Source organism: Malus sylvestris, chromosome 9, assembly GCF_916048215.2.
Source record: "Malus sylvestris chromosome 9, drMalSylv7.2, whole genome shotgun sequence".
Classification (NCBI taxonomy): Eukaryota; Viridiplantae; Streptophyta; class Magnoliopsida; order Rosales; family Rosaceae; genus Malus; species Malus sylvestris.
Genome location: NC_062268.1, coordinates 2,965,353 through 2,982,205, shown reverse-complemented (window position 1 = coordinate 2,982,205; position 16,853 = coordinate 2,965,353). Strand labels below are relative to the sequence as shown.

Genomic DNA, 16,853 nt, shown 5'->3' with positions numbered 1-16,853 from the left:
TCGGGTGGTGATTTAGGGTTTTCGCCTCCCCCAATATATATTGCTCGTCGCTTTCGCCATTTCTCACTTCCGCTTCTCAGAGAGCTACAGAGACACCCAAATTCCGTTTCCATTGTTCGCGTTCCAATCCCAAATCTTTGCTGAGAAGATGGTGGGACCTGGGCTTTACACCGACATCGGCAAGAAAGCCAGAGGTATAGCTATCCCTCTTTTTATATTATCTGATATATGTATATATACATGTATATGTATAAATTTGGTTGTAAAAAATTGATGGGTTTCTTAGATTTCAAATTTTTCTAATGGGTTTTTGTTAAATTTCAGATCTTCTGTACAGGGATTACCAGAGCGACCATAAGTTCACCATCACCACCTTCTCTCCCACTGGAGTGGTGAGTTCTTTCGCACTTTTTTCTTGCTCTAAGATCTGTATTTGTATATGTATATTCACTTGTTGAATCTCTAGGGTTTTGTTTCTTGCTCTGAGATTTGTTCCACTTTCGGTGAAATTATTCGGCTCCGATTGAAACTTCTAACTTTTTGTTTCATATTATGCTTAGTACTTTAGCTTGTAACGTTTTTTCTTTGTTAGTTTTTTCAAAATTTATTAATATTTTGGGTTAGAACTTGGTGGCATTTAAGCAGGAAGTGTCAATTGTTGATTTATTGCTGTGAATATGTTGAAATGGCGAGTTAAACTAGCATCTAGTTCGTCTTAGTTATTCGATTTTGTTTAATTTTGAACATTGTGATTTTATGCTGGGTGCTGATTCTTTGCTAGTTTTGTTAGTTAACTTTTCTGTAGAACTTTTTTATTTGCGTTATTAGATTTTGCTGAGTTTAAGAAATTTAGTGAAATTTCTAGCCAAACATAGAATTTAATGAGCAGCACTGATATTACAAGTGATTCATATAATTTTCCATGTGTTCCCTATACGCTTATGCCCATTGCCATGTGCCTTGCGCATACCATTCTTACCGACTCTTTGTTCAACTCGATCCGCCCTACAGTTTACAAGTTCTAAGTTAACCATGTATCCTACATTTACTTACTTCTTCATATTTGCAGGCTATCACTTCTTCAGGAACGAAGAAAGGTGAGTTGTTTCTGGCTGATGTGAACACTCAGTTGAAGAACAAGAATGTCACAACTGATGTCAAAGTTGACACCGACTCCAATGTAAGCCCCACATCCATTTATGTTTCTTTTCCATCTATTCTGTTACAGGGTCCTATTGTGGTGGTGATTGTAAATGCCAAAAGTATTTCCTTTTTCTTTTGCTTTTTGTTGGATGTACACACATCCATTAGAAATAGTTTTAAATGTTCATTCAGATATAACGGAATTGAGTAGCTTTAGTGCATTTGGAACTGAATAAAGTAATTATTTTAACTTATACTTATCTTTTCTTGCTAATGTCGGTTTACCAACGGTTTGTTTTGTTATCAGCTGTCCACCACTATTACGGTTGATCAACCTGCTCCTGGCCTGAAGGCAATCTTTAGCTTCAAAGTTCCTGATCAGAGGTCTGGCAAGGTAGGACTGTTATGTCTGGTTTTTTTATCTGTCACTCGTCTATTATGTTTGCCGATATGCGGTAAAACTTGTGGGTGGAGTTCACTCTCTGTATTAAAGCATTTCATTAATCGGGATCATTTGTAGAATTGCCATCTAATATGTGGGTGATTGTTAACAGGTGGAACTCCAATATCTGCATGACTATGCAGGGATAAGCTCCAGTGTTGGTTTGACAGCGAACCCTATTGTTAACTTCTCCGGTGTTATTGGAACCAATCAGCTTGCACTTGGTACTGATCTGTCATTCGACACCAAGACCGGGAATTTGACTAAATGCAATGCTGGACTGAGCTTCTCCAATGCTGATCTGGTCGCTGCATTGACCCTGTAAGTATTATTTTGGTTGTCTACGATTGGCTTATTTGATTTTACATATATTGGCTTTGTGATGTTGAAGTTTTGGTGCATGGTGTGATAAAGATTTGTTTTTCATGATACAGGAATGATAAAGGTGACATCCTCAGTGCATCCTACTATCACAGTGTCAATCCCCTTTCCAACACAGCTGTTGGCGCTGAGGTGACCCACAGGTTTCCTACCAACGAGAATACCATCACTCTTGGCACCCAGCATGCCCTGGATCCATTGACATCCATTAAGGCACGCGTAAACAACTTTGGCAAAGCAAGTGCCCTGATCCAGCACGAGTGGCGCCCAAAGTCATTCCTCACTGTTTCAGGAGAGGTAGACACCAAGGCCATTGAGAAGAGCGCCAAGATTGGGTTGGCTCTTGCTCTCAAGCCATGAGCGGGTTTATTGCTCACTGCGGCAGGGAGCAGAGGTAGAGCGTAATATAGTTGTCTTTCCAGGCTGACATTTCTTTGGTTCTAAATGTTTCTTTTTTCTCGGAACAAGTCCATATGGTAGGGGAAATCGTTCTGTTTTGATGGCTTCGGTTTGTAAAAATAAAGGCTCGATGGTTTCAGACATGTTTTGCGACCTTTTTCACGCTTGTGTTAGCGGAGGATGATGAAGCCCGGTAGTCTTCAAATGTTGTTACCATTTTTCGTGGCTGTTTCGGCACCTCTTTTCTTCCTCCTATAATCAATGATATTTCGGCCTTCGTTGGCATCTTGAATTTGAGAAGTCCGTTTGGAATGTTAGCATTTTATTTACTCCGTTCATTACTGAATACTGATTATGTGGTATCGGAAGGCAAATTCTTAGGTTCGGATGACGAGAAACCGTCACTGTCTGGCTTAAGACAAAACCGCCCCACCCAGCCCCACATCCGCCGTGTATGCTGTCCCTACCCGGTGATTTTTTGGCCGAACGGCCATGAACTTCCACACAGAAGAATTCCTAAAGCAAATAAGTGTCGTGGGTACCTTTGTCTTATTTGTCAAATTTTTACCTCTCTTCCAAAACGAGCAAGTTAAACAAAACCATATAAAATTAGGAGACCAAACAAAATAAAACCCCTTAAAGGAAAACTAACGAAAAATCTGAAAAAACTTCCCTTTTAATGAAAAGTTATTTTTAAAGGTATAGTGAATATTGACAGTTAAAGGTAAAAATGTGGTTTTTCGTTAAAAGTGAACAGTATCGGGGGTGTTTTGTTATAACTCCCTTAAATGTTTCCTAGTTTTCCAAACAATTACCAAATCTCACAAGGCTTTCTAATTTCCCACTTTAACTTGGAAGCCGAAATTACACATCCAAAGCATCCCTATAAATATACAAGTCCGATCGAAAGTCTTATTCACAGCCACCTAACGTACCAAATCACAAGCATCATCATGGCAAGCATGCTTTCTTCTCTTGCTTTCGTCATCTGCGTTCTCTGTTTTTTGGCGTCGACTCCGCAGGCCGCCCCTGCTACAGCCCCGTTCCTTTTCCCGGAAGCTCAATCCACCGTCCTCCCCGACCCTTTGACCTTCTTCGCCCCGAACCTCCTCTCATCCCCACTCCCTACCAGCTCATTCTTTCAAAACTTTGTCCTTCACAATGGCGACCAACCGGAGTACATACACCCCTACATCATCAGATCAGCAAACTCTTCCCTGTCTTTCGCTTACCCGTCTTTCTCCTACACCTCTACCGTCGTATCCACATCCCCGTTCGAAGCCGACCTCACCATCTTCGCCTCAAAATCAAACAACAAGGGCCACCATGTAGTCTCCGACTTCAATGATTTGAGTGTGACATTGGACTTTCCCTCCTCCAACCTCCGCTTCTACCTCGTCCGCGGAAGCCCCTTTCTCACCTGCTTTGTTTATCGCCCCACGGCGGTTTCTTTATCGACTGATCATAAAATTGTCTCGGCAACATCAGCGAGTGGCTCAAATACTAAGTTCATCGTCAAGCTCGACAATGATCAGACATGGCTAGTATACACATCCTCACCAACAGAATTAACTCACAGCGGCTCATCCATGTTAACTCTTCAGGACTTTTCTGGGGTTGTTCGTTTTGCTGTAATGCCGGATCCTGATCCTAAATCTGAGGGAATTCTTGACCACTTCAGTTCTTGTTACCCGGTTTCTGGTGCAGCTGTGCTCAAAAACTCAAATACTTTGTCGTATAAATTTGAAAAGATAGGCGGAGACTTGCTCATGCTAGCTCATCCTCTACATCTCAAGCTTCTGTCCAATGCCACAGTTTTGCAGGATTTTAAGTACAAAAGCATTGACGGGGATTTGATTGGCGTTGTTGGTGATTCGTGGGTGTTAGCACCAAAGCCTATTCCAGTCACTTGGAATTCCGTTGGAGGTGTCAAAAAAGATTCATTCCCTGAAATCATATCTGCGCTTCGTCGAGACGTTGACGCTCTTAGTTCTACACAATCAACTACTTCGTCTTCATATTTTTATGGGAAACTGGTTGCTAGAGCGGCAAGGCTGGCTCTGATCGCCGAGGAGGTAGCTTTCCCTGATGTGATACCCGTGATTAGGACATTCTTAAGGGAGAAAATTGAGCCGTGGTTGGATGGTACTTTTAGCGGCAACGGATTTTTGCACGATAAAAAATGGGGTGGACTTGTTACGAAATCCTCCACAGCTGATCCAGGTGCTGATTTTGGGTTTGGTCTTTATTCCGATCACCATTTTCATCTGGGGTACTTTATATATGGAATTTCCGTGTTAGCAAAGATTGATCCTGCATGGGGGGAGAAGTACAAGCCTCAAGCTTACTCGCTCGTGGAGGATTTTCTCAACAAGGACAAGCAATCGAATCCAAATTATCCGCGTCTGAGAACCTTTGATCTTTATAAATTGCACTCGTGGGCGGGAGGGTTGACAGAATTCGCAAACGGGAGGAATCAAGAGAGCACGAGTGAGGCGGTTAATGCTTACTATGCAGCTTCTCTGATGGGAAAAGCCTATAACGACGCGCAACTTGAGGCCACCGGTTCACTGCTTACTACATTGGAAATTCAGGCAGCTCAAATGTGGTGGCATGTGAGAGAGGGAGGAGAGAGTCAAATTTACGAGCAAGATTTCGCGAAGGAAAACCGAGTTGTGGGAATTTTATGGGCGACCAAGAGAGACAGCGGGCTTTGGTTTGCGACTGCGGAGGCAAGAGAAATCAGACTTGGAATCCAAGTACTGCCTGTTTTGCCAGTTACTGAGGTATTGTTCTCGGACGCGGGTTTTGCCAGTGAGCTAGTGAACTGGGCATTACCGGCGCTCAGCAGGACGGGAGTCACGGAAGGATGGAAAGGATTTGTATTTGCATTACAAGGGATGTTCGACAAAGAAGGCGCTTTGGAGAAGATTAGAAGCTTGAAAGAATTCGACGACGGGAACTCCCGCAGTAATCTCTTATGGTGGATTCACAGTAGATGAACTTTTGTTGGTTAATTTCTGTGTATGAGTTTAGTTTTATATTTTTTTGCTTAATTTCATGTTCTTAATGTAACGAAACGAAATCAAAAGTTGCAATGCTGTGGAGCAAACGACAGTTTTTTCTTCATCCGATTTCTGGAAACATATAATTTTTTAGAAAATCAACATGATAAAGAACAATTGTCACACCAACTATTAATAATTAGGGAGTCAAGCACTACAGATGCATTTGTTCGTCCGAAGTTTTTATCCCATCTCTATTCCTTAGCATAATCGGCTTGAAGGAGACCCTCTCGAATCTGCGAAACAATGTCCTTGACTGCACCTGGCCCATGCGGGATGATAACAGACGATGATTTTGAGGATGCACCAATCTCCTTCATGGTGTCGAAGTATTGAGTCACCAAAACCATGTCCATGACATCCTTGGCTGTTGTTCCGGGAACATTTTCGGAGAAGACAAGCACACTGTCTCTCAGCCCGTCAACAATGGCCTGCCGCTGGCGCGCTATGCCAAGCCCTACCAAGTACTTGGCCTCTGCCTCTCCTTCTGCTCGCTTGATCTGTAGGATTTTCTCCGCTTCAGCCTTTTCTTTCGCCGCCAGTCTCTGCCTTGTAGCTGTTATGATGACAGATAGCAAAAATTATATATAAAGTTATAAACTGAGCAACAACCAAATCACAAAATTGAAATTTCGGAACAATGTGCGTGACATTTTTTAAGTGGAAATTACCTGCATTGATCTCATTCATCGCTCTCTTCACATGAACATCTGGCACGATATCCACAATAAGGGTCTGGACTATTTCGAAACCATAAGAAGACATTGCCTGTAACGAAAAAAAGGCTACAATCTCAATTGGTTCTCAACAAATGTTACACAAAGATATAAACCTTTTCTATTAAAAACAAACAATTGTTTCATTTCACTTTCACCTTTGCAAGCTCCTCGTCAACAGCTTTCGCTATGTCACTCTTCTGCTCAAAGACAGCATCAAGCTCAAATTTCGGCACACTTGCCCTAATAACTGAAGAGTAACAAAATATTAGCTTCCAATCCTTACAAGCAACAATGTCTACCAATCATTTTCTGCAAGTCTTACTATCAAACACGTAGGCCCGAATCTGTGATTTCGCGTTTGAGAGCTTGTAGATAGCTTTCCGCATCATATGTGGCAAGGCGCGATATTGAATCGATGCAACTATTTTCACAAACACATTATCCTGAAAAGACCAATTATGTCACAAATCGAGAATTTTTCCTTCAACATAATATCACATACTATAGTCTAACATAAACATTATGGATTTCACTGCAGATCGTTCCCGGAATGTAAAGTAAGGGCTAAATTCAGAAGGCGTAAACCTTGGTTTTGGTTTCACATTGAACTTCAAGTTGCCGCACACGCAGAGAGATCTCACCGGATACCTTGTATCCGAAACACCAGGGCATGCAGTGGCATCCTGGTTCAAGCACATCATCAAATTTCCCAAAATGCACCTTCACGGCAACGTTTGACTGCTTCACTTGAACACAACCAAGTGCTTGACCCATTCTTCAGTTCTTAAACTAGTAACAAAAGTTGTATATGAATCAATAAAGCATATATCTAAAGAAAAGATATTCAGTTGAACTTCAGTTGTATTGTTTTCTCGGCACCCAAACAGAAAATAAAGCGAAAGAGTACGAAACGAACTCACATTTTCTGAGCAACCAAACGACAGACAGAGTTGTACGGACTTTACCTTTTAAAGCTAAAACCGCTGCTGGTTCTTGTAAAATTGTTTGTGAATTATTTCTTGTAATCCAAGACAAAATTTATGAGATACAAAGAGTAGGAGAGCTGATCAGTGAGTAAATGACCAGTTTGCCCTTGTATTCGACCCATCTATGATGAAAAAGTCAAAACTACCCTCTGTTTCACGTTAGTATAAAAGGAAAAAGTATAATTTCGTCATTTACGTTAATTTAGTTTCCTTTACTTGCAATTTTTCATGTGATTCTGTATAATGTCATTAAGTTCCTTTAAATGCCTTTGAATTTTTCTACTTACCAAGTGGTAAGGCTTCAATTAGAGTTGTGGTCCAACTATTTGTGGTAGGAGAAAATTTTGTGACGACGCGTGATCATAATAAATGTATAATTGTATAGAACTTACAGGCTCAAACGCTTACACCGTAAATTTGTCATACAATTTAATCATATTGGCGCACTAGGGCTAACACACTATTCATGACCAGCTCTTCTTTCACTCGTCCAAACTCAAAATTCACCTTTCCCGATCTCCAAACGTTACATAATCAATTCAATCAATAAATTTCAACGCAACCTATAAAATTCTTTGGCGAAAATGTTGTTGATTTACTAGATTGGCAGGTATTTAGCTGACTCACTAGGAAAATGTTCTTTGTTGCTTTTGATTTCGGATTGTAAACTTCTGTTTTTCTTGTCTTGCTTTTGTTTCTTAGGTCATACCTGCAGAAAATATAGTTGCTGCATTTCAAGGAAGTGTAAAAACAGCTTTAACACATATATTGCAATGCTGTTGATGCAAAAGGACTTAGTTTTTTACATTTGATGTCTGTAAACAGATAAGAACTTGATAGAGGTGATACTTGATAACTAGTTTTCGATGAATGATTTATGCAGTCAAGCGTTGCAGATATATTTGTTCGTTTGAAGCTTTTATCCCCTCCTTAGCATAATCTGTGTAAAGCAGTCAAGCACGCTGTCCCTCAGCCCGTCAACAATGGCCTGGCCCTGGCGCGCTATGCCAAGTCCTACAAAGTACTTGGATTCGGCCTCTCCTTCTGCTCGCTTGATCTTCAGGATGTTCTCTTCTTCCGCCTTCTCTTTCGCTACCAGCCTCTTCCTTTTAGCTGTTGTGTCAGATAAGAAAATAACACATAGAACAAGCAATTAATCACAAACTGAAATTTTCGAAACAAAAGTGTGTGACATTTTTTTTTGTGAAATTCACCTGCACTGATCTCATTCATGGCTTTTATCGATACAACATGTGGTACAATGTCCACAATCAGGGTCTAGACTATTTCAAAACCGTACTCATACATAACCTGTAACGAAAATTTCAAAAAAATGGTTGCATTTTTATTGGTTCTCAGCGAAAGTTACACCAAGATATAACATTTCTAATTAGTTTAGTTAATACGATTTATATATACTGTCACCTTTGCAAGTTCCTTTTGAACAGCTTTTGCTATGTCACTTTTCTGCTCAAAGACGGTATCAAGCTCCAGTTTCGGCACAGTTTCCCTAATAACTGAAGACACCGAAATATTACTTCTAATCTATACAAGCAACAATCTCTATCAATCACTTTCTGTAAGTCTTACCATCAAACACATAAGCCTGAATCTGCAAGTCGGCATTCAAGAGCTTGTAGAAAGCATCCGGTATCTTGTCTGGCAAGGGACGATAGTGAATCGATGCAACCACGTTCAGAAACATATTATCCTGAAACAAACCAATCACGTCACATGGCGAAATTCTTTTCGGGGATAATATCACATATTATAGCCCGACACATAAACTATGGATTTCACAACAGATCATTCAGCTGAAAACCTTGGTCTTGGTTTCGCATTGAACTTTAAGTTGTCGCACGCGCAGTGAGAGCTCACCGGCTACCTTGTATCCGAAACACCAGGGCATGCAATGGCATCCTGGTTCAAGCACACCATCAAACTTCCCAAATTGTTCCCTCACAGCAACTTTTGACTGCTTCACTTGAACACAACCAAGTGCTTGACCCATTTTCGGTAAAGATCCTGAATTTTTCCAAAATTATAAATACAAGACTCAGATCACAACAAAATATGAAGCCTTAAAGCACAGATCTAATATTTGAATAATAAAAGAAATATTCATGTATAAAAGAAAAAAGAGCAAAATGCCCAAGAGCTCATACATAACCCTTTTTGCTTTCTCTGTTTTCTCGGCACCCAAACAGAAAATAAAACGAAAGAGTATGAAACAAACTCACATTTTCTGAGCAACCAAACAAGAGACAGAGTTGTACGGAAATTACCTTGTAAAGTTGAAACTGCTGCTGGCTCTTGTAATGTGATAAATTTCTTGTAGTCCAAGCCAAATTTGCTGGAGAAATAAAGAGTAGAGCAGAGCTCAGTGGCTATATGACCAATTTGCCCTCGTACATATCCTTATCTGATCAAAAAGTCAGCAAAAGAAAAAAAATCCCTTAAGTCGTTTCATTTCGCTGTCATGTTGGTATAAAAAGAAAAAGTAAATTATTTGTATCCATTCTTAATTTTTTTGCACCAATTGAGTCTCTAAGCGTGTTTGTTTTATATAGTAGATCTGGTAAAATTAGTGTTTAAAATAATGATATCGTTTTATTTTAAACACTGATTAGATTTACATACCTATCAAAGAGTGGCGTAAAATCAAAAATGAAATACAAACAATAAATAATGATAAAAGAAAGTCCCCCTAATGAACGTGAAGGGTAAAACAGATATAAAAGTTAATACCAATTTGAACCATAACTCCAATATGACTCACCTTAGACTTTAGGAAAGTTTGCTTACGTGGTATGCTGGTTAAAGGGCTTAATTTGAAAATTTGAAAATTTTGGGGTTTCACTAAAATATGCTATAGATATTAGGTTAAAATCAACTTTCCTCTTTGTTTTACCACATGAAGAGAGGGACGACCCTAAGCCAACAAGGCTCTGCGCTTTACGAAAGTTGAGGAGAATGTCTATCGTACGCAGTTTCACCCTTATTTTACAAAGAGGTTGTTTCCATGTAAGAGATGAATAACTAAAAATTATATACAACAAGTAGACTTGAACACACACTCCACTGTAAGTTTGTCATACGATTTGAGCATATCCTTGATAGGGTAGAATTCAAACCCTAAGCTTGATATTTGATGCATAAAAAATGTTGCGATGTGTTTTTTTTTCTTTTCTTACGAGCAACGTTACTACTTTAAATTACGGTAAGAGGTAGATGAGGTCTTACACTCAACATTTACTACTTAATAAGAACATAATGTCAAATGTTTTTGTTTTTTTTTTTTTTTTTTTTGCATTCAAACTTTCATGTATGAACACAAAAATTGCGATGCCGTTGATGCAAAATCGCTTAATTTTTCCATTTAATTTCTGCAGACAGATAATATTTAGGAAAATAAACACTCAGTCGCCAACTTATGATATGTAAGTACTGGGTAGAGTAGATAATTAGTTCTTCATATGAATAATTTAAGCACACACCTTCCATAATAATATGCAAGCATTGCAGATAATTTATTTCCCTAGGAGTTTTTTCCTCTCTCACTCTCTATGCCTTGGCATAATCAGCTTGAAGGAGACCCTCTCGAATCTGCGAAGCAACGTCCTTGATCGCGCCTGGCCCGTGCGGGATGAAAACAGACGATGATTTTGAGGATGCTCCTATCTCCTTCATGGTGTCGAAGTATTGAGTCACCAAAACCATGTCCATGACATCCTTGGGTGTTGTTCCGGGAACATTCTCGGAGAAGACAAGCACGCTGTCCCTCAGCCCGTCAACAATGGCCTGGCGCTGACGCGCTATGCCAAGCCCTGCCAAGTACTTGGCCTCCGCCTCTCCTTCCGCTCGCTTGATCTGTAGGATTTTCTCCGCTTCAGCCTTTTCTTTCGCCGCCAACCTCTGCCTTGCAGCTGTTACGATGACAGACAGAAAAACTTATAAACAAACTGAGCAACAACCAAATCACAAATTGAACTTTTGGAACAATAAGCGTGACATTTTTGGTGTGAAAGTTACCTGCATTGATCTCATTCATCGCTCTCTTCACATGAACATCCGGCTCAATATCCACAATAAGGGTCTCTACTATTTCGAAACCATAAGCAGACATCTCCTGTAACGAAAAATGGTTACAATTTCGATCAGTTTTCAACGAGTGTTACACAAAGATATAACCTTTTCTATTAAAACTAAAAAATTGTTTCACCTTTGCAAGCTCCTCCTCAACAGATTTCGCTATGTCACTCTTCTGCTCAAAGACGGTATCAACCTCCAATTTCGGCACACTTGCCCTAATAACTGTTCTCGACGAATGTTACGCAAAGAATAGCAACGCATTAGCTGTTGATCAACTAGTACAAGCAAGAATTCTACCAATCGCATTGTAGTCTTACCATCAAACACAAAGGCCTGAATCTGTGAGTTGGCGTTCGAGAGCTTGTAGAAAGCATCCGGTATCTTGTCTGGCAAGGCGCGATATTGAATCGACGCAACCACATTCACAAACACATTATCCTGAAAAGACCAAATATGTCACATAGCAAGATTTTTTTCTCCCTTTTTATCCGACATATATCACATGCTATACAGTCTGACATAAACATTATGGATTTCACTACAGATGGTTCAGGGAATGTAAAGTAAGGACTCAATTCAGAAGGCAAAAACCTTGGTTTTGGTTTCACATCGAACTTCAAGTTGCCGCACGCGCAGAGAGAGCTCACCGGCTACCTTGTACCCCAAACACCAGGGCATGCAGTGGCATCCTGGTTTAAGCACACCATCAAATTTCCCAAATTGCTCCCTCACAGCAACTTTTGACTGCTTCACTTGAACACAACCAAGTGCTTGACCCATTCTTCAGTTCTTAAACTAGTAACATAAATTGTATGAGATCACAACAAAATATGAATCAATAAAGCATAGATCTAAGAAAAGAAATTCAGTTGAAGTTCAGTTTTTATTGTTTTCTCGGCACCCAAACAGAAAATAAAGCAAAAGAGTTCAAGACGAACTCACATTTTCTGAGCAACCAAACGAGAGACAAAGTTGTAAAGTTGTTTGTGAATTATTTCTTGTAATCCAAGCCAAAAATTGCTGAGACTTGGAGAGCAAAGCTCAGAGGGTAAATGACCAGTTTGCCCTTGTACGGTACCCTTTTATGATTGAAAAGTCAAAATTACCCTTAGTCTGTTTCATTTCGCTTTCACTAATTTGAAAAGAGCTCTGTAATTTGCCCATTGACATTAATTGAGTTTCCTTTACTTGCAAATTTTCATGTGACTCTGGATAATGTCATTAAGTTCCTTTAAATGCCTTTAAAATTTTTCTACTTACCAGTTCTAATTATGATAATCCTTTGAATAGAGTTGCAATCCAATTATTTGCAGTATGAGAAAACTTATCTTACCACGTGATATAAGAAATAAATAGATACAAGATTTTATTCAATTTGTAGACGCTTAAACCGTCACTTGTTCATTCATGTGTATGCATTGCTCATTCTTCGATAACGGCTTTAATGATTTTTCATTGCTCGTAAAAAAGTGCATAATTTGATGAAATTGTTGGATTTGAAGAGGAAATCTAGAACCTTGAAGGAGATCCTTTTGAGCAAGAAGCAGGAGGACCGCTGAAAGGGTTACAAGTCTTTACTAAAAATTTGAGGAACGCCCGCAAAAGTAAAACATGCAGTGACGTATTGAGAGGCATTAAAAAGTCATCTTCAAATAATTGAACAGTGAGTGAAGAATTATGAGTGAAAATAACAGTAAAAACCACGAAACGATAAAATGAAAGAAGTTTTAACGAAACACTTCCAGTACTGTTTATTTTTACTCTAAAAAATCATTCATAATACTATTCATTTACAACACCTTTTTGTCATTTTCATTAAAACTCAAAATTTTCAAGCATTTTTCATTAGTTTTCCTTAAAATGAATGAACAAATTAAAGGATTTGCATATCCCAAGAACTATATCTTTTTATAATTTATAAAAAACAAATAATCAGACCAAATTAAATAATTAAATTATTAAAAACAAATAATCATACCAAATTAAATCATTAAAAGGCAAAAAAATGAATAAGTAACTTCAAAAAAATTTAAAAAATTTATAACTACCATTTAATTCAACGGTCAATAATTTTAAACAAAATAGATATTCATAAAAATAATCTTTGACGAAAAACCTAATTGCAGGATCCGATTTGTCACACCAACCAAGTGTCTAATTGCAGCCAAACATAGAGGATAAGATCATGAGAGTGAAAAGATTTTTTAGTTTGTACTATATATGACAGAACAATCTGAAGCTGGTACAATATGAGTCAAGTCTAAAGATAATCATACACAAAAACTAATGTCATCATTCTTTTGAGTTAGGTTTAGGCGATTTTCCAGGATAATATGGAGAAGCAGGAGGACCATTCGGGCTCGACAAGCTCCTTACGGGCTGTCCGTTTCTCGGCATGAATACCGCCTGCGTTCTGATGCCGTTCTTAGAACTTGAGTGGGACCTGGAACGAGCTTCTTGCATGGTTTGGAAGTGGTAGGAAGAACTGGCCATGTCCTTGAGGTTTTGTAGAGGCTTTAGGACTTCAACAACTTCACTCATCATTGGCCTAGCTTTTGGGTCACGGCTGAGGCAGTGGGCGGCAAGCTGGACTGCTTTTTGTGCACCTTTAATCGAAAAATGACCTTCAAGACGGGGGTCAATTAACTGGAATAACCTCTTCTTGTCGCCAAAGCGCTGCCTCGCCCACTCCACAAGATTGTGCTCCCCATTTGGTCTATTTTTGTCCATGGATCTTCTGCCATTTATCATTTCGAGCAGAACTACTCCAAAACTATAGACATCGCTCTTTGATGTCAAATGTCCTAAACCAAAAGGCCATGTTAGGACTTCGTAATTCTAGCTCAAGATTGGCCTAGGTAGGCAATTATTTATCAGAAGCCAAAGCCTGATAAAATGCTAAGTACTGATGTTTTAACCCATCTCTTTGCATATTCGATGGAGTTACAACTTTATAGAACTACCAAAACTATTAAATGCCGAAGATGATTATTATCAGACTCACCAGTCATCACATACTCTGGGGCTGCATAACCATATGTTCCCATGACTCGTGTGGACACATGAGTTTTATCACCCTCAGGGCCATCTTTCGCAAGTCCGAAATCTGAAAGCTTGGCATTATAATCCTAAAATAACACATTCCATTTTCAGAAGAGAATAGCAGTAGGAAAATAAATGAATTTGATGCTCAGATACCGTCACTTACTGCATCTAATAGGATATTAGATGTTTTGAAGTCGCGGTATATGACCGGTTTTTGAACTTCTTCATGAAGAAAGGCAAGACCCTTTGCAGCACCGAGTGCAATTTTCATTCTAATAGACCACGGAAGAGGCAGGGACCCTGGTCGTTACCAAAGATCATTAGGCAACCACTAACAATACAAAACGACGCAAATTCAACAGCTAGTTTCAATATACATGCGAATATCAAGAATGTGAAAGGACCAGTTGCTTACTTCTGAAGAGATGGTTTTCCAAACTTCCCCTCGGCAAAAACTCATAGACCAACAACCTCTGATCATCTTCAATCGAGTAACCAATCAATTTTACCAAATTAGGATGGATGAGATCACCAAGAAAATAAATTTCAGCCTGAAAATAATGAAAAAAAAACAAAGAAGATTTAGATACAAATTGAACCGAAAAGGAGACTCACATGTAATCCAAGAGGTCAAGTTAAAAACAGTTATAATCGTAAGTTGAGGGACAGCGAAGCCATACAAGCCATTCTTTGTGACCCTGAAGTCCATCGTGGTTGAGAGTCTTAACTGCAACTGTAAGCCCGGTACCAGGTTTCACAGGGGCAGTTCCATTCTCCTCGACCCAACCTTTAAATACACAACCAAATCCACCTTCACCAAGAAGACTCTCAGGTCTGAAGTTCCTAGTCGCTAACTTAAGTTCGTTAAATGTGAATTTCCGGAGCTGGGAAGCAACCTTCAGTTCCTCACTAAAATAGGGCGTGGACGTAGAACTCCCAGCATTACTAGTAGTGGTGGACGACCCTCCACGAGTAACTTCTCGATCTCTACTTTTCTCATTTGAAGATTTAGTTTCTGCTGGTTACACAGAGTCCAACACACTTGAATCAAATAAGATGTTGCTATTGTTGGAAACGTATGATAAATGCCCGACACTAAAATTGCAATTGTTCGTCTAATAAACCGGAAGTCGATTTCAAACTAATAGACTCAATGAATTGCAACCACTCAACCATATATAATAAGGTCCAATCCCCTCTCCTCTTCGTAAATTAGAGCAGTTTAGAATATCGCCTTTCAAATAAGATGTTGATATTGTTGGGAGCTTATAATAAATGCCCGACATTAAAAATGCAATTGTACATCTAATAAACCGGAAGTCGATTTCAAACTATTAGACTCAATGAATTGCAACCACTCAACCATATATAATAAGGTCCAATCCCCTCTCCTCTCCGTAAATTAGAGTAGTTTAGAATATCGTCTTTTCAAATCATTCGTCTTCTGCATATTTACACAGTATTCATCACCTAAACAAAATTAAACACTCTCCTAAAATCATACGATGCTACATGCCTATTTACTTAATTTAGCACACCAAGCAAATTAATCATCCAAAAAGGGGAAAAAGGGCAACCGAAAAACACAATCCCCACCTCAAAATTTAATGCTTCTCAACAAGAAATCGGCAAAAAAGGAAAGGGTTAGTGAAGAAATTACCATAAGAAACACTAGTTCCAGTGATGGAGCTATTAACTTTGGATCTCGAAGGCATGCAGGTCCCAAACCTGAGCTTAACCCAACACCCAGGCTCCTCCACTGCCTCATCTTTCTTCTTCCTACCCTTCGATTTGCTACTTTTACCCCAACTCTCCACCTTGCTAGGATTACGCACCAAACCCATCTCCTCGGAGTTCAAACTCTCTCTAGATTCAGATTCTCATGGCTCGGAGAACCAGAAATTTCAAAACCCACAAAAATCCATTCGAACCCACCAATCTGAAAACCAAAAACGACCCAAAATTTTACAAAATCTATGAAATTTTCACAAATAAATGCGACTCGAAGCAAAGAAAGAAGAGTGGTTCGGAACCACAGAAAATCCACTGCAACCCAAAACCAACCCAGAAACGCTACAAAATCTTCGAAATTTTCACATGAACTGCGACTTGAAGCAAAGATCGAGCAGTCTTATGCTCGATAACTGAAATTGAATCCGACCCAGTTGGTCAAAAAGGCCAGACAGAGAGAGCAGAGTGGAGAGAGGTAGAGGGGGACAGAAGGCTGTGCTGCTTAAAGAAAGAGGGAAAGTTTTTCAGAAATGGTGGGGCAGGTCGGGCGGGGTTTGAAACAGAGGAGACGGGCAGGTCGGGCATGAGAGAGAGATGAGGAAGACAAAGGAGAAAGCTTTCACACCGCTCCACAACACTAGTTTTGGCATATTCCCAACATCAAATCAAAAGCGCAACTCCGTTATCAGGATTTTTTAGAGCGTCAATAACATAAAACGATATCTCAAGTGTTATAATATAAGCAATTGTATGTTAGAAAATAAAATTCAACTACTTATATAATGATATTTGTATATCGAATTGTGTTTCAGCACATTAAAAATTTTCTCCTCGTTATTATGTGACGGTC

At 39.4% G+C, this 16,853-nt stretch overlaps 5 protein-coding genes and 1 pseudogene across 7 annotated transcripts; 2 read left to right on the top strand and 4 right to left on the bottom strand.

Moving 5' to 3' along the window:
* The first annotated feature begins 22 nt into the window (after positions 1-22).
* LOC126583673 (mitochondrial outer membrane protein porin of 34 kDa-like) lies at positions 23-2,665 on the top strand. The gene is made up of 6 exons (XM_050248175.1): positions 23-194; positions 325-392; positions 1,070-1,180; positions 1,451-1,537; positions 1,698-1,906; positions 2,020-2,665. Exons 1-6 carry the CDS (start codon positions 149-151, stop codon positions 2,324-2,326), a joined length of 828 nt encoding a protein of 275 aa, XP_050104132.1. The 5' UTR covers positions 23-148; the 3' UTR covers positions 2,327-2,665.
* Positions 2,666-3,209: 544 nt separating this feature from the next.
* On the top strand, positions 3,210-5,482 carry LOC126583655 (probable endo-1,3(4)-beta-glucanase ARB_01444). The gene has a single exon (XM_050248121.1). The coding sequence runs from the start codon at positions 3,319-3,321 to the stop codon at positions 5,365-5,367; it is 2,049 nt and encodes a 682-aa protein (XP_050104078.1). The 5' UTR covers positions 3,210-3,318; the 3' UTR covers positions 5,368-5,482.
* A 54-nt stretch (positions 5,483-5,536) lies between these two features.
* LOC126583671 (hypersensitive-induced response protein 2-like) lies at positions 5,537-7,166 on the bottom strand. Of its 2 annotated transcripts, none has more exons than XM_050248171.1 (6): positions 7,115-7,166; positions 6,735-6,938; positions 6,472-6,592; positions 6,305-6,396; positions 6,102-6,198; positions 5,537-5,986 (listed from the first exon to the last, which is right to left on the bottom strand). In XM_050248171.1, the coding sequence occupies exons 2-6, from the start codon at positions 6,921-6,923 to the stop codon at positions 5,625-5,627; spliced, it is 861 nt and encodes a 286-aa protein (XP_050104128.1). In that variant the 5' UTR covers positions 6,924-6,938; positions 7,115-7,166; the 3' UTR covers positions 5,537-5,624. The 2 variants fall into 2 exon arrangements, with proteins under 2 accessions (XP_050104128.1, XP_050104129.1); XM_050248172.1 differs by lacking the exon at positions 7,115-7,166 and adding an exon at positions 7,070-7,087.
* Positions 7,167-7,867: 701 nt separating this feature from the next.
* Positions 7,868-9,476, bottom strand: LOC126583674 (hypersensitive-induced response protein 2-like; annotated as a pseudogene).
* Positions 9,477-10,461: 985 nt separating this feature from the next.
* LOC126583672 (hypersensitive-induced response protein 2-like) lies at positions 10,462-12,224 on the bottom strand. The gene is made up of 6 exons (XM_050248174.1): positions 12,170-12,224; positions 11,819-12,022; positions 11,545-11,665; positions 11,358-11,449; positions 11,168-11,264; positions 10,462-11,061 (listed from the first exon to the last, which is right to left on the bottom strand). The coding sequence occupies exons 2-6, from the start codon at positions 12,005-12,007 to the stop codon at positions 10,700-10,702; spliced, it is 861 nt and encodes a 286-aa protein (XP_050104131.1). The 5' UTR covers positions 12,008-12,022; positions 12,170-12,224; the 3' UTR covers positions 10,462-10,699.
* A 1,189-nt stretch (positions 12,225-13,413) lies between these two features.
* Positions 13,414-16,626, bottom strand: LOC126583660 (serine/threonine-protein kinase PBL34-like). 2 transcript variants are annotated; one of them, XM_050248131.1, is made up of 6 exons: positions 15,933-16,626; positions 14,953-15,290; positions 14,688-14,823; positions 14,436-14,572; positions 14,232-14,355; positions 13,414-14,031 (listed from the first exon to the last, which is right to left on the bottom strand). In XM_050248131.1, exons 1-6 carry the CDS (start codon positions 16,114-16,116, stop codon positions 13,520-13,522), a joined length of 1,431 nt encoding a protein of 476 aa, XP_050104088.1. In that variant the 5' UTR covers positions 16,117-16,626; the 3' UTR covers positions 13,414-13,519. The 2 variants fall into 2 exon arrangements, with proteins under 2 accessions (XP_050104088.1, XP_050104089.1); XM_050248132.1 differs by having other exon boundaries at positions 14,953-15,287; positions 15,933-16,625.
* Positions 16,627-16,853: the final 227 nt, after the last annotated feature.

Coding starts and splice junctions, on each gene's coding strand:
- LOC126583673 (XM_050248175.1), top strand. CDS start 149: ATGGTGGGACCTGGGCTTTACACCGACATCGGCAAGAAAGCCAGAG. Junction 195..324: donor CATCGGCAAGAAAGCCAGAG/GTATAGCTATCC, acceptor GTTAAATTTCAG/ATCTTCTGTACAGGGATTAC. Junction 1,907..2,019: donor CTGGTCGCTGCATTGACCCT/GTAAGTATTATT, acceptor TTCATGATACAG/GAATGATAAAGGTGACATCC.
- LOC126583655 (XM_050248121.1), top strand. CDS start 3,319: ATGGCAAGCATGCTTTCTTCTCTTGCTTTCGTCATCTGCGTTCTCTGT.
- LOC126583671 (XM_050248171.1), bottom strand. CDS start 6,923: ATGGGTCAAGCACTTGGTTGTGTTCAAGTGAAGCAGTCAAACGTTGCC. Junction 6,593..6,734: donor AATGTGAAACCAAAACCAAG/GTTTACGCCTTC, acceptor TGGTCTTTTCAG/GATAATGTGTTTGTGAAAAT. Junction 6,397..6,471: donor TCGGGCCTACGTGTTTGATA/GTAAGACTTGCA, acceptor GTTACTCTTCAG/TTATTAGGGCAAGTGTGCCG.
- LOC126583672 (XM_050248174.1), bottom strand. CDS start 12,007: ATGGGTCAAGCACTTGGTTGTGTTCAAGTGAAGCAGTCAAAAGTTGCT. Junction 11,666..11,818: donor GATGTGAAACCAAAACCAAG/GTTTTTGCCTTC, acceptor TGGTCTTTTCAG/GATAATGTGTTTGTGAATGT. Junction 11,450..11,544: donor TCAGGCCTTTGTGTTTGATG/GTAAGACTACAA, acceptor CGTCGAGAACAG/TTATTAGGGCAAGTGTGCCG.
- LOC126583660 (XM_050248131.1), bottom strand. CDS start 16,116: ATGGGTTTGGTGCGTAATCCTAGCAAGGTGGAGAGTTGGGGTAAAAGT. Junction 14,573..14,687: donor GGAAAACCATCTCTTCAGAA/GTAAGCAACTGG, acceptor GGTAACGACCAG/GGTCCCTGCCTCTTCCGTGG. Junction 14,032..14,231: donor CCCAGAGTATGTGATGACTG/GTGAGTCTGATA, acceptor CTTTTGGTTTAG/GACATTTGACATCAAAGAGC.